General features: G+C 36.1%; 1 protein-coding gene across 4 annotated transcripts in view; it reads right to left on the bottom strand.

Moving 5' to 3' along the window:
- Positions 1–16,557, bottom strand: part of scaper (S-phase cyclin A-associated protein in the ER) — a 219,691-nt gene that overhangs the window by 131,052 nt on the left and 72,082 nt on the right. For all 4 annotated transcript variants that reach the window (XM_005163154.6, XM_005163155.6, XM_005163156.5 and 1 more), the window contains one exon: positions 660–796. In XM_005163154.6, the coding sequence (XP_005163211.4) occupies positions 660–796 (137 nt within the window). The remainder of the gene's footprint in view (positions 1–659; positions 797–16,557) is intronic.

Raw genomic sequence — 16,557 nt, 5'->3', positions numbered from 1 at the left:
TTTGCTGTAAATTCAAAGTCAGTAAATTTGCGAATGTATGCGTCCATCACAAATTCTGTGGTATTTCAGGACTAAATATAGGAATAAAACCCTCTCTAAAGCTTACTTACTAACTAACAAACAACCATCCCGCAGTAACACTCAGACCAAGACACACACACACACACAAACAGTTGTGACAGCAGGCACAATTGATAGCGCCCAGGTCTAGGATCTGACACGGAGACGCGTTCGCTCCTATTTGTTGATTACTATTGATTTTCTTTGATACTTCATTTAAAAATCAATAGTTGGAAGAGAGAAAAACAGGCATGCTTTACACATACTTTAACATACTATTGTACACTGGAGAAGCCTTCGGTTTTGGCAGAGCGGTGGCAACCAATTAGGAGAAAAGCTCTTAACAGGTGAAAGTGAGGAGGGGGTAACAGATCGATTCTCACTTTTTCCTCCCCAATCACAGAGAGTGGCCATAAATTAAGCTCATCAGTGTTGCTGTGCGGACAGCCGGGATGCACATCGCCACTGCTCTCCATCTCCTTGTCACTCATAAAGCTCTCACAAGCAGCAACACCACCATTCAGGCAGACCGAGAGAGAGAGAGAGAGAGAGAGAGAGAGAGACATACTGTAAAGAGGGAGAGAGTTTGATCACTTCACCTTGAGTTCATGCGTGCACGCAGTTTCTTGGCCTTCTTCCGAGCTTTCTGCCTCTCTTCTCCATCTTTTGCATTGTCGGAGGACACAATACTGTCGGTGACGATGTCTACGATGTACTTTTTTTGAGAGAGATGTTCCTGGAGGAGAAAAGAAAGAAACATAAATGGCATACTCTGAAATATCTTTTGTAGATCTCATTCAATCATTCATTTTCTTTTTCGGCTTATTTCCTTTATTAATCTGGGGTTGCCACAGTAGAATGAACCACTAACTTATCCAGCACGTTTTACACAGCGGATACCCTTCCAGCAGCAACCCACCTCTGAGAAACTTTTATAGATGTTTAATAAGAAATTTGTTCATCGCTTCTGTAATGATTTGGGGGTGACAACGATGGGAAGTAACGAAGTACAAATACAAATACAAATATTGAAGTACTTAAGTAGATTTTTCTAGTATCAGTTTTAGGGTCGTCGTGACACCTTTAATTCTTCTTACGATTCTATATCATGATAGTAGTATCATGATACCAAGTCGCATTGCGATACTGTAACTCATAACTCAAATTATAAAGAAAATTGTCAAAAATACGATATTTTATGTTGTAATACCAACTGAATTTCATGGTTTCCGCTACATTCATTCTTCCATGGTGGGAAAAATTCCATGGCCACACCAAAGTTCATCCCGCCACGGCTACATTACAGCTTCTCATGCAAAACATTCAGTCGATGTTTTTTTTAATAGCGGTTTATAATCTCACTAAATCGTATTAAAGGGTAAGTGAATCACAACAGCGCAAACTTTTCAGTAACCGGTGTAGTGCTGTGCGTTATTAACGTGAATGAGACAGGGAATCAGCGATGTAATCATGACTGATATCGGGCTCTATTTTAATTTTATCTTGGGGCAAAGTCCAAAGCACAGGGCGCAAAAGCATTAAGAGCCTGTCAGAATCTACTTTTGCTATTTTAAGGACGGAAAAATCTGCTTTGCGCGCATGGTCTAACAGGGTTTAGCTTATAAAGAATTTCATGTATGTTGTGAGAATAAACCAATCACTCTCATCTCCCATTCCCTTTAAGAGTCAGTTGCGTTGTGCCATATCGCATTTGCTATTTACATGGTGGACTTTGTTAGTGGAAAAACTGAACAGTTCACTAGAGAGAAAACATTAAAACAGAGCATCTGCAGCAAGAGGATAAAGAATGAGCCTCCTCATTCTTTACTTTCACTCTCTTTCGTGGATAAGGAAAGTGTTGTACGCACAGACATCCATTAGCCTACATAACAAATATTGTTTGTTAAGCACAAAGATGGCTTTTAAAACCATTTCTAAATTTTGTTTTAATTTCCAGCAAACTAATAAATGAACAATAATAACGAAGTGTGCTCAAAAAACTCAAAAAACTGAGTTATATACTAATACATATGCTGTGCCCCATATGGTCTAAAACCTGACAGGTGGACAAATCTAAGCTTGCTTTTAATAAAACATATAAATATGGATATAAAAAATAATACTGCTAATAATGATAACATTATAAAAAAGCAGAATGTCATGAATAAACTGATAAAAAAAACTGAGATGAAAAAGGCATGGAGGCAGTGGTTTTTATATTTATGTAGAAAGTAATGATCTTTATAATATTTGAATCCTTTTATTCTTTTTAATTTGTAAAGATATTAGCGTATTGCTGTTCATCCTGTGTGTATTAAGCAATGTTTAAGCGAGGCGCACAACTAACGTGCTCTGCGCTGGACTTTAGCCCTGCTTTCAGCTGGTCTATTGTGCGGTCCATTTTACTTCCTCAAAATAGCAACGCGCCAACAATGCTCTTTAACACACCTCTTATCTAGACTAAAACACCCTTGAGTCCACAAAGTGGTGCAAATGGATTTGCTACTTAAACAATAGGACAGAAAACTGAAAAAAAAATGTTTAGAAATGTTTAAAAAACTCTTCAGGGGGGCTAAAAATTCAGGATTTACTTCAAGAGCATTTTTGGACTCAACCATTAAGTTTTAAACCAATGAAACAAAGATAAGATGGCCTGTTGAGAATGATAAGGATCCTTAAACTAGCCTTTATTTTAGCCAAAAATATACATCAGATTCTTTACAACTCCACAGGGAGACTCTCAGTTCAAAGCCATTGTGCCGGTAGAAAAGTCCTTCGGGACAATGGAAGACGACATATGGGTGTGTAGAGAAGAGAAAAGATCAAACATCAACATGTCAATTCCACAGGACTTCTTCCCCGCCGAGCACATGTCCAAAAAGGCTGGGCTAAATCTCCTGCACTCTTTTCCATTGAAAGCCCAGGTGTTAAGCTCTTTGTGTGGCATATAGAGACCCCCGGTCCAGGCATTGTGCTCTGCAATTACAATGGCATCTCCTCCGCTCGCTGCTGGCAATAAGGCGGCGGAAGTGCCAAGGGGAGGGAGAGAGGTATAGCTTTCCGTCTCTTTCTGATGATGCCGATATTTCCATGGGAAGAAAGACGGATGTAACTCAATTTGGGACGACGTGATGCATGCGCCAGAAAGCAATTATCCAATTATCCTGTCATCCGGCACCTCGGAGGATGGGAGCAGCGGGTGAGAGAGATAAGAGTTCGATACCGCAAGAGGCCCAATGCAAACGGAGGCCAAAAATGTACCAGGGGCTCTTCAGAAATGTGGCTACGCAACAGTGGATAAGGCAAAAACAGGTCCTGGTAGGTCTGGGCGACATGGCAAAAATCTCGATCATTCTTTTTCATATTGAACGATAAACATATACAGGTGAAGTCAGAATTATTCGCCCCCTTTTTATTTCATTTTAAATATTTCCCAAATAATGTTTAACAGAGCAAGGAAATTTTCACAGCATGTCTAATAGTATTTTTTTCTTCTGGAGAAAGTCTTGTTTGGTTTATTTTGGCTAGAATAAAAGAAGTTTTATTTTTTTGGAAACCAATTAAGGGTCAATATTATTAGCCCCCTTAAGCAATATTTGAGTCCTGATGCAAAAACCTCTAAGTGTTATCTAGAATTGTCGTCTACAATGATCATATTTCTTAGCCTGTTATGCTTATGTTCAGTTATTTCATGTTAAAATCGATAAAAAATTATAAGATTATTTAAAAAAATTATAAGATAATTAATAAAATTTATAGATTAAGCAGGGCTCATTAATAGGGACTGCCCGATGGCCCGGGGCCAGCATGAGATGCTCGAGACAGTTGACAGAATCGTTACTGGCCGGATGGGGCAGTGCTGCCTTGTCACTAAATTTTAATAGATGGCAACATAACTGCAACATCAAAGTAAGAGGCTAAAAGAAAACATCTGCATCTAACAGTGTGGAAACTTGTACATGAGTACAACACGGTGAAAATAAAATGAAGTGATGTGTTGCTTAGTTTGCTGTTACTTTTAAGTCAGCCACCTTTTGTTTTAAAATACCTGCACATTTTCCACACTCTATATTTTACTGCAAAAAAATTTACACTTTAAAAATTGAAAAATTCTAGATTCACAGACATCATTTTGGACACATTATTCAATAAATGTGGCTAAGAAATAGCGGTAACACTTTACAATAAGGTTCATTAGTTAATGTATTTACTAACATGAACTAATCATGAACAACACTTGTACAGTATTTATTAATCATAATTGAACATTTACTAATGCATTATTAACATCCAAGTCCATGGTTGTTAACATTAGTTAATGCACCCTGAGTTAACATGAACTAACAATGAACTACTGTATTTTCATTAACTAACATGAACAAATACAGTAGTAAATGTATTGTTCATTGTTTGTTCATGTTAGTAAATGCATTAATTAACATTAACTAATGAACCTTATTGTAAAGTGTGACCCAAATAGCAATTAATTAATACATTTTTTTTTTTGGTGGGGCCAGTGAAATTTTAGCAGGGCAAGTAAAAATCTGAACCACTGGTCCAATCGGGCCAGTAGGAAAAATCCTAAGAACCCTTTTAAGAATTTAAAGGTGCTTTCATACCAGTGAATCTATTCAGTTGTTCTGAAGTATGGATTAAAATTGTTACATTGTTGCTCTTTGCTCTTAAAGTAAAGTTTAACACGGCAAAGTTTCCAAAAGAGCTAAAACAAGTCATGTGTGAGTAAACTCTCCTCACATTGGTCAGTTTCATGGTTTATTTTTCAGAGTCTCGCTCAGCTGTCGGGGGTGTAGTGGTTTGGTGCTGTTTGACAGGGTGCGTGCGACGTGTCTGAAGAGCGAGGACGGATTTGGTGGGGAAGGGTGAGAAGGGTGCGCAACGTATTTGAGGACCGGGAGAGAGATGTGTGATTTTCAGGAGATTATCACTCATTTGCAGGCACCCGGGAGTCTTTGTGCATATGCGGGAGACTTGGGATGTCTGGAATAACCTCCCGCCCTACTCATAATTCTCTCTTTATATAGCCGTATGTCTTTTACATATCCATAAAACACTGTGATATGACCGGGCTCAGATCGTATCGCTTTCTCACTACAATCGATCCGTTCCAGAGTTTGTTTCAATCGAGCCGAGACCACCTCATTCAGGCAATCTTATAGCGATTGTTTTGGAGCGGATCAGAGCGCAATTGGTGGTTTCACATATGCCAAACGAGCCACGCTAACAGGGCAAACGAGACAGGCTCCAAAACAAAAGTGTAGGGGAAAAAGCACCCTAAGACTGAATGAATAAAGCACGCTGTTTTCCACCAAGGCAACCCGGAGTGCTGAAATATGATTGGCTAAACTGGCACTGGGCGGGTTAAATGACCAAAACAAAGACAGCATTCAGGCACAGAAAACACATTATCAAAGCACAATATCTGACTTCAGCAGTGTTTTTCAAATAAACAAGAATGCTAGCCTGTTTCTTAAATATCTGCAAACATATTTAGGGACCGTTCAGCAATGGTGCGTAGGCTCTATTGGAATTGCTCTGTTTTTTATTATTATTCCGCCCCTAATCGGGGAACTTTTGAGGGTCTAAACATGCTTGAAAACTCATGACACTTTGCACACACACCAAACGCGGTGTAGATAATCAGTTGATATGGGTTTCGGAAGTAGGCGTGGCAAAATGACTCAACAGCGCCACCTATAAACATTAGACGGACTCGCCCAAGAGCTACGAATCAAACACGCATACGAAAATTGGCGCACACGAGCGGAATCTTAAACCCAACAACAAGTTGGATATTTTTAACTTCCTGCGCCGAAAAAGTGGCGTTTTTGCCATATTCAGGCGTTTTATTTTAAAGAACTCCTCCAGGGGATTTTATCCGATCAACAAAACAATTGGGTTTTGTCATCTAAAGGCCTTGGCGATGTTAAAATGCGAAGATCTAAAGTTTTTGTCAATGGGCGTTTCCATGGCGGCCTCGCAAACTTTGACGATTCGCCATGAAACAGGAAGTTGTTATAACTCAGACATGCAATGCTCGATCAGCTTCAAAATTCACATGTATGATTAAAGTCCTGACCAAAAGCTTTTTTTTTTTTTTTTGTGATGACCACAGCTTTGAATACTTGCCGCCTGTCCTTAATGAATTAGCCAAATGTGACAAATGACCATACACATATCCGTTTGAAATCTCTACATTTGCCTCATATAGTGTTTCGAATGGATGAGTGATGATGCGTGTGCCTTTGAGAGGGGCATCTTTCCCAGTGTCCCGCGGGAGCAGGAGTCGAGCCCTGCAGTCATAACCAGTGGCTCGCGGTGGTCGGAGAGGCATCTGTTGAGTAATCTCTCTGAAAGGCGATCTAGGCCGCCCGCCGCTCACTTAATGGGATTGTTTCTATAACACCTCGGAGACGTGCACCATCTTGAGATTATAAAGAGGGGTCTGGAGGAGAGGGGAGCACTGCAAAAACAGATCTGTCAGGAGATCAAGGCTGGAGCTAAGCTCATAACGTGCAGGACAACCAAAATATGCTAAATCATTACGACAATAGTCAACAGTCTGAGGACAGAAATATCTGATTTATCAGAGTCTGAGCAGAATTCAAATGGACCATTTTCACTCGTCTGGGTATCTCAACAGGTTGTAAGAGTTGGGGAAATATCACTAGCAGTTTAAATTTCTGTTTCCTCCAATAGCTATAGAGAGAAAATCAATGATTGTGTTTCTATGACTGTTGAAAAAAAGCAGAGATAACGTAAGATTTGAGAGATGGGTTAATGATTCGTTGGACCGTCACGTGTATTTATATATTCGTGCTGTCAAAAGATTAACTGCATCCAAAATAAAAGCTTGTTTATTTTGGGAAAAATGCTTATTTATATTTATTAAATATTTACATCTAATACAAATTATACACACACACACACACACACACACACACACACACACACACACACACACACACAAAGTTGAAACTAGAAGTTTGCATACCCTCAAAAAAATAATAATAAAAAGCAATATACCCATTTTTTTTAATGTCTGATGGTAAATCATACTAAACGTTTACTGTTTTAGGTCCTTTAGGATTACCTAAATGATTTACATTTGCTAAATGCCAAAATAACGAGAGGATTTTTATTTTTGGAGATTTTTTTATGAATTTCTAGACAGTCAAAAGTTTACACACATTTCCTTGGTATTTTTTCAGCTTTGCTTTTAAACTGTATAACTTTGGTCAAACGTTTTGGGTATCCTTCCACAAGCTTCTTACAATAGTTTGCAGGAATTTTGGCCATTTCCTCCTGACAGAACTGGTGTAACTGTGTCAGATTTGTAGGCTGTCTTGCTCGCACAAGCTTTTTCAACTCTGCCCACAAATTTTCAATAGGATTGACATCAGGGCTTTGTGATGGCCACTCCAAAACCTTCCCTCTGTTGTCCTTAAAGCACATTGTAACTAATTTGGCAGTATGCTTAGGGTCATGGTCTGTTTGGAAGACCCATTTATGGCCAAGTTTTAATTTCCTGGCTGATGTCTTGAGATGTTGCTTCAGTATTTCTACATAATGTTCTTTCTTCATGATGCAATCTATGCTGTGAAGTGGATCAGTCCCTCCTGCAGCAAAACAGCCCCACAACATGATGCAGCTGCCCCCATACTTCACAGTTGGGATGGTGTTCGTAGGCTTGTAAGCTTTCCCCTTTGTCCTCCAAATGTAACACTGGTCATTATGGCCAAACAGTTCAATCTTAGTTCCATCAGACCACAGGACATGCCTCCAAAAATGAGTCTTTTCCCCAGTGTCATTTAGCAAATTGTAATCTGGCTTTGTTGTTGATTCTTGCTTTTCCCATGTTGTCACACAAGGAAGCAGTGTGTGTTTGAGGTTTTCCTTAAAAACTATTCTACAGTTGTGCCTCCAATTAACTCAAATGTTGTTGATTAGCCAATCAGAAACTTCCAAAACCTTGACATCATCATCTGAACTTTTTCAGAGGCAGAATAATCTTATTGTGTGTAAACTTCACTTTCAAGAAAAGGATTTGCACATTCTCATTCAGGATGAACTCGCAAGTTTTAAACATTCAAAACTTTTTGTACACTCTTATACATTTGCAAATGGTGTTTTGCATTTGAGAAACGTACTTTATGAAAATGTATTTTTATTTTGTGCACGTGAAATTTTTTTGTAAATATAAATAAATATTTTACGCACGTGAATTTGGTTTTATGCACGTGAATTTAGCTACGCATGTGTACATCGTGCTTTTGCGTGAATTTCTTTTGAGACTAATCTGGTTCCATAGACAACGGGTTCAGGCTAAAACCTGATTCAAAATTTAGTCCCGCGCAGATCTCTACTGTAGGGTTTCAGTGCTAGAAGGCACCTTTACACATTTAAATTTGTATTAAACTTCTATGATTTTATTGCTGGAATAAATAATTTATTCTTTGACTCATATATGGAGCAAAATGTTAATTTCTCTTCTTCTCCTTTTATGTTTATATATTAAAGTCTAATGAAATAACAGAAAACACCCCCCTATATGAATGAATGGTGCTTGCCTTAGCATGACATTAAAAACAACATCAAAAATTGATGTGCTCAATGTGGCATATGACGACCTATCAAATTCGATCGGCAGCGTTCGGACAGGTGTAAACTTGCACACGGTGATAATAGAAGCCATAAAAGTGGAGAGAGACCAGCCTGTGGGCCTGAACACCCGAAAAAACCACAGCGCTTTCTGTGGGGCGTAACGAGAGAGCGCTCAAAACACGTCCCCTTCCTCCACTCTATTGTGCCACACAAAAGATCCAGCAGAAGATGGATCCCCCCCGCCCGATGTGAAACGGACAGCTGTTTGTCATTCTGGGACAATGTAAAGACAGGAGGTATAAGGTGACTAACCAACGTCCCACACTAAACAATTAATAATAAAAAATCCAAAAACTTGAGTTACATTTTAGCCTTGGACATGATATTTAATGATCATGTCTCTGTTTTCAAAGAAGCTCTGACAATGACAAAACTTCTTTGTTGTAATATTTATGACACTATAAAGATTGTTAAGATGTTTTGATGAATATTTATAAGTTAATAATACATACATACAGTATACAAACACACAGGTAAAGTCATTATTAGACCTCTTTGAATTTTCTTTCTTTTTTAAATATTTCTCAAATGATGTTTAACAGTGCAAGGAAATTTTCACAGTATGTCTGATGGTATTTTTTCTTCTGGAGAAAGTAATTTTTGTTTTATTTCAACAAGAAAAAAAAAGCAGTTTTTATTTAAAAAAAAAATCTATTTTAAGGACAATATTATTAGCCCCTTTAAGCTATGTATTTTTTCGATAGTCTACAGAACAAACCATCATCATACAATAACTTGCCTAATTACCCTAAACTGCCTAGTTAACCTAATTACCCTAAGCCTTTAAATGTCACTTTAAGCTGTATAGAAATGAGTTAATAGAATGATTACTATAATATTATTATCATCGTTATCAAAATCATTATTATTATTAATATTATTATTATAGAATCCAATAATATAAAAATAATATTTCAAAATATGATATACCTTTTATGTAAGGTTTGTTATTAATGTTATTATTATTATTATTATGATTATTAGTGTTATTATAATTAGTGTTATTATTATTATTAATAATAATAATCCAATAATAGTATAATAAAATAATATTTTAAACATGATAAACCTTTTATGTAAGTCTTATTTTTATTATTATTATTATTATTGTTATTAGTAGTATTATTAGTATTATTATTAACAATTATTTGTGTTACTATTATTATTAAACAATATAATCTAATAACTATAATATAATAAAATAATAATAATATTTTTATACGATATACCTTTTATATAAGGCGTATTATTACTATTATTATTATTATCATCATCAATTATCAGTGCAATTATTATTATTATGATGATGATGATGATTATTATTATTATTATTATTATCATCATCATCAATAATCAATGCAATTATTATTATTATTATTATTATTATTATTATTATTATTATAATCCAATAATTATATAATAAAAATAATAGTATTTTTAAATATGATGTTCCTTTTATGTAAGGCTTATTATCATCATCATCATCATCATCATCAATTCTTAGTGTTAATGTTATTATTATTAATAATATAATCTGCTAATCATACAACAATAATAATATATTTAAATATGAAATACCTTTTATGTAAGGCTTATTATTATTATTTTTATTATTATCATCATCATCATCATCATCATCATCAATTCTTAGTGTTCATTTTATTATTATTAATAATATAATCCGCTAATCATACAATAATAATAATATATTTAAATATGAAATACCTTTTATGTAAGGCTTATTATTATTAGTATTATTATTATTATTATTATTATTATTATTATTAACAATATTATTATTATTATTTTTATTTTTATTATTATTTTTATTATCAAAATCTTCATTATTCTTATTATGATTATTGTTATTCTTATATATCATTTTAATGCCATTTAAAGACACAACATAAGCCTGGACTGAAACTCACACATGCCACATGAGCACTTGATGAAGTGTACCAACCAAGCATACCATGTCTCCGACAAGCTGTGTGCTATTTTAGCTGGAATAACTGAACGTTCAGATGCGTTTCTCGATCTGGCGTCAAAGGTGGAGGATAAATAAAACTCTTATATGTCAAACACAAGCGGCCTGAAGCCACGATACATCACATTAAACCAGAACAGATGACAACCAATAAAGGATAATATAGAGTCCAAGAGGCAATCCAAGTGTCCTGCAGCCGCGCTGATCCATTGCTGTTGATAATCGCTGCATTTCCAATTTAACTCCCGAGTCTTTTAAATAGCGAAATATGACTAAATAGGAGGACGGACGGAGGCTCTGGGCCCTCTTCCGCTGAAAAACTACGCCGTGACCTCTGCACGGTTCAGCCAACCATCTTAGTTTTAATTAAAAATCTTTCATAACGGCAAGAATTATGGAAGTGCCGACTGGAAAATAGTTGGCGGTTGCGTGAATGAAATACTGCACATCAAAATGAGCAGAGACATAAATAAAGAGCACCGGGCGACCATAGGCAGGACTATCCAAACAAGACCTTCAGCGGCCAGGTTTTCTTAAAGGGACAGTTCACTCAAACATCTAAATATGCAGCTCATTTGGACAAGCCATGCAAACTGTGGGTGACTTTATTTTATCACCAGGTGTATATGAAAGCTTTTTAGATTAAACCATAGTCCAAAACCAAACATCATGATAATATATTACTTTAGGTATGCACGGAAAAATGAAAGTAGCAACATGTGGCACAGTATGGTGTCCCATTCTGCTCTGCTTATAAAGGAATACTTGTTTTGAAAAAGGCTCATTTTACATCTGCAATGGTTAAACAGGTGAGTTACTCTTTTTGAGTCTATTAAGCCAATATCCGGGTCTGGCAGGAGCAATTTTAGCTTAGCTTAGCATAAATCATTGAATCAGATTAGACCATTAGCATTCTGCTGAAAAGTATAAAAATAAAACATCTGTTCATAGACCATTTGCATTCCACTGAAAATTGTAAACAAATTGTATATAAATAGCAAAAAAAATATTATGCGTAATATATTTAGCTTAGCTTAGAATAAATCATTGAATCAGATTAGACCATTAGCGTTCTGCTGAAAAGTATAAAAATAAAACATCTGTTCATAGACCATTTGCATTCCACTGAAAATTGTAAACAAAGTTTATATAAATAGCAAACAAAATATTATGCGTAATATATTTAGCTTAGCTTAGCATAAATCATTGAATCAGATTAGACCATTAACATTCCCTTGAAAAGTGTAAAAATGAAGTGTTTTTGACAAAATATCATGCATAATACAATTGTGCCTGCTTTTAGCTTAGCTTAGCTTAGCATAAATCACTGAACCAGATTAGACCATTAGCATTCCGCTGAAAAGTGTAAAAATTAAAGTTTTTTAAAATTATGCAAAATATCACACGTAATATCATTGTGCCTGCTTTTATATTAGGTTAGCATAAATCATTGAATCAGATTAGGCCATTAGCATCCTGCTAAAAAAAGTGTAGAAATAAATAGTTTTTGATGCAAAATATCATGTGTGATATGGTTGTCTCTGCCTTTAGCTTAGCTTAGCATAAATCATTAAATCAGATTAGACCATTAGCATTCCACTGAAAAGTGTAAAAAATAAAGTGCACTTCAATGGCATGCAAAATATCATGAGTAATATCATTGTGTCTGCTTTTAGCTCAGCTTAGCATAAATCATTAAATCAGATTAGACCATTAGCATTCCACTGAAAAGTGTAAAAAATAAAGTGCACTTCAATGGCATGCAAAATATCATGAGTAATATCATTGTGTCTGCTTTTAGCTCAGCTTAGCATAAATCATTAAATCAGATTAGACCATTAGTATTTTGCTCAAAAGTGTAAACAAAGTGTTTTTATATAGCATGCGAAACATCATACATAACATCATTGTGCCTAATTTTAGGTATTCTTAGCATAAATCACTGAATCAGATTAGACAATTAGCATTCTGCTAAAAAGTGTAGAAATAAATTGTTTTTGATGCAAAATATCATGAGTAATATCGTGCCTGCTTTTAGCTTAGCTTAGCATAAATCATTGAATCAGATTAGACCATTAGCATTCCGCTGAAAACTGTAAAAAATAAAGTGTTTTTGATGCAAACTATCATGTGTAATATCGTGTCTGCTTTTAGCTTAGCTTAGCATAAATCATTGAATCAAATTGGACCATTAGCATTCTGCTAAAAAAAGTGTAGAAATAAATTGTTTTTGATGCAAAATATAACGTGTAATATCGTGCCTGCTTTTAGCTTAGCTTAGCATAAATCATTGAATCAGATTAGACCATTAGCATTCCGCTGAAAAGTGTAAAAAATAATGTGCATTTCAATGGCATGCAAAATATCATGAGAAATATCATGCGCCTAATTTTAGCTTAGCTTAGCATAAATCATTGAATCAGATTAGACCATTAGCATTCCGCTGAAAACTGCAAAAAGAATAAAGTGTTTTCGATGCAAAATATAATATCATTGTGCCTGCTTTTAGCTTAGCTTAGCATACATCATTGAATCAGATTAGACCATTAGCATTCCACTGAAAAGTGTAAATTGAAGTGTTTTTGAATAGCATGCAAAATTATTGTAAAGCATGGATATATGTTAAGATGGATTTATACTAGGCTGGATGTGCACTAAGATGGATGAATGTTAGGACGGATGGATGTAAGGATGGATGGACGTAAGGATAGATGCATGTTAGGATGGATTTATGTTACAATAGATGGATGTATACTAGGATGAATGTGTGTTATGATGGATGTATACTAGGCTGGATGTGCACTAAGATGGATGAATGTTAGAACAGATATTGTGTAATGATGGATTGATGTAAAAATGGATGCATGTTAGGATGGATGTATGTTAAGATGGATGATATATGTTAAGATGGATGTATGCTAGAATAGATAGATGGATGGATGGATGGATGTATACTAGGATGGATGGATGTTAGGATGGATGTATACCAGGCTGGATGTGCACTAGGATGGATGTATGTTAGGATAGACGGATGTAAGGATGAATGGACGTATGGATGGATGCATGTTTGGATGGATGTATGCTAGGATGAATGTATGTTTGAATGGATGTACGTTAGAATGGATGGAAGTATACTAGGATGGATGTATACTAGGCTGGATGTGCACTAAGATGGATGAATGTTAGGATGGATGGATGGACGTATGTTAGGATGGATGTATGTTACAATAGATGGATGTATACTAGGATGAATGTGTGTTATGATTGATGTATACTAGGCTGGATGTGCACTAAGATGGATGAATGTTAGGACGGATATTGTGTAATGATGGCTTGATGTAAAAATGGATGCATGTTAGGATGGATGTATGTTAAGATGGATGATATATGTTAAGATGGATGTATGCTAGAATAGATGGATGGATGGATGGATGGATGTATACTAGGATGGATGGATGTTAGGATGGATGTATACCAGGCTAAATGTGCACTAGGATGGATGTATGTTAGGATAGACGGATGTAAGGATGAATGGACGTATGGATGGATGCATGTTAGGATGGATGTATGCTAGGATGAATGTATGTTTGAATGGATGTACGTTAGAATGGATGGAAGTATACTAGGATGGATGTATACTAGGCATGATGTTCACTAAGATGGATGAATGTTAGGACGGATGGATGGACGTAAGGATGGATGCATGTTAGGATGGATGTATGTTACAATAGAGGGATGTATACTAGGATGAATGTGTGTTATGATGGATGTATACTAGGCTGGATGTGCACTAAGATGGATGAATGTTAGGACGGATATTGTGTAATGATGGCTTGATGTAAAAATGGATGCATGTTAGGATGGATGTATGTTAAGATGGATGATATATGTTAAGATGGATGTATGCTAGAATAGATGGATGGATGGATGGATGGATGGATGGATGGATGGATGTATACTAGGATGGATGGATGTTAGGATGGATGTATACCAGGCTGGATGTGCACTAGGATGGATGTATGTTAGGATAGACGGATGTAAGGATTAATGGACGTATGGATGGATGCATGTTAGGATGGATGTATGCTAGGATGAATGTATGTTTGAATGGATGTACGTTAGAATGGATGGAAGTATACTAGGCTGGATGTGCACTAAGATGGATGAATGTTAGGACGGATGGATGGACGTATGTTAGGATGGATGTATGTTACGATAGATGGATGTATACTAGGATGAATGTATGTTATAATGGATGTATACTAGGCTGGATGTGCACTATGATGGATGAATGTTAGAACAGAGATTGTGTAATGATGGCTTGACGTAAAAATGGATGCATGTTAGGATGGATGTATGTTAAGATGGATGATATATGTTAAGATGGATGTTAGGATGGATACGTTAGGATGGATGGACGTATTCTAGGATGGATGTATACTAGGCTGGATGTGCAGTAGGACGGATGAATGTTCGGATGGATGGATGGATGGAGGGATGTTACCATGGATGGATGTAAGGATGGATGTATACTAGGATGGATGTACACTAAGATGGATGAATGGTAGAACAGAAAGATGTAATGATGGATGGATGGATCCATGTTAGGATGGATAAATGTTAAGATGGATGATGTATGCTAGGATGGATGTATGCTTGGATGGATAGATGTTAGGATGGATGTATGCTAGGATGGAAGGGTGTACATTAGAATGGATGGATGGATTTATTATCACTCCAATTGTTTTGTTCTGAAAGAAGAAAGGCATGAATAAACACCTCGAAAGGCTTGTTGGGCAGTAAATTAAGGCCTATTTTCCTTTTCTTGGCGAAGCAGCGGCACCTGACGCGTGTTGCAGGGCTTTGAAACACACGAGGCGTTGGACTCTGTTTATCACTCTGTCAGCCACAGAAATACGTGTTGGCAGGCAAGGCTAATGATTTAGAGGCAGCAGAGGGGGTTTAAATATTACTCGCTGGAGAAAAAGGTTTGAATGAAGGAGGTCCAGGGGCCAAAGGTGCGACATATAGCACCAACAGTTGTCAAGCGTACAAAGAAGCCCAGTGTAGAAGCCAATCTCATATAGCGGTGAAAGATCCCGCGTTTAACGAGCGGCGTTCAGTGGAAAGGCACTCAGTCAAGCTCAGAAACACGGCAGGGTGATCTCACCTCACACCATACACACATATACACAATATACACACATATACACAAACACTATTAGTGCAGATTCGCTCGCAGCCTTTTACCATCCAACAAACCAGGGCAAATATGGGGATGTTGGTGTTGATCCTTGCAACCTTTGCGGTTATAAAAAAATGATGTGCGAAAATCATAAAATGAAATGCATCATGTAAAAATGAACTTGAGTGTTTGTGTGTGGTTTGTGTGTCTGAGAGAAACACGAGAGCAATTATTTACATGATATACCCCCAAAGTCATGTTATAACCATTCAGTAAAAACAATCAAGTGTAAAAAGAACACATATTTATGATGATGATAATAATAATAATATTAATAATAATAATAAGAATCGAATAAGAGAAAAATACTCCATACTGCACACCCCAATAAGCCAAACATCCACAACGGTTCATTACAATATATAAATAAATAATAAATGCATACAAAACTCAAAAGAAATATTTGGGTTTTTTTTTCAAATTGTACATTTTGTTGGGAGATTTCTTGAAAACTAATAGTGTTAAAGAACCAACATTTCAGGGAAAAAGATTGTGGTAAATTTAACCTATTAATATTTAACAATGTATTTGTTAATTGCATGTGTTATTGACATTGATTTAATAATGCAGACTGTAGGAAATA

Source organism: Danio rerio, chromosome 25 (assembly GCF_049306965.1).
Source record: "Danio rerio strain Tuebingen ecotype United States chromosome 25, GRCz12tu, whole genome shotgun sequence".
NCBI lineage: Eukaryota > Metazoa > Chordata > Actinopteri > Cypriniformes > Danionidae > Danio > Danio rerio.
Note: the sequence above shows the minus strand (reverse complement) of the source record. Positions and strands in the feature narration are given on the sequence as shown.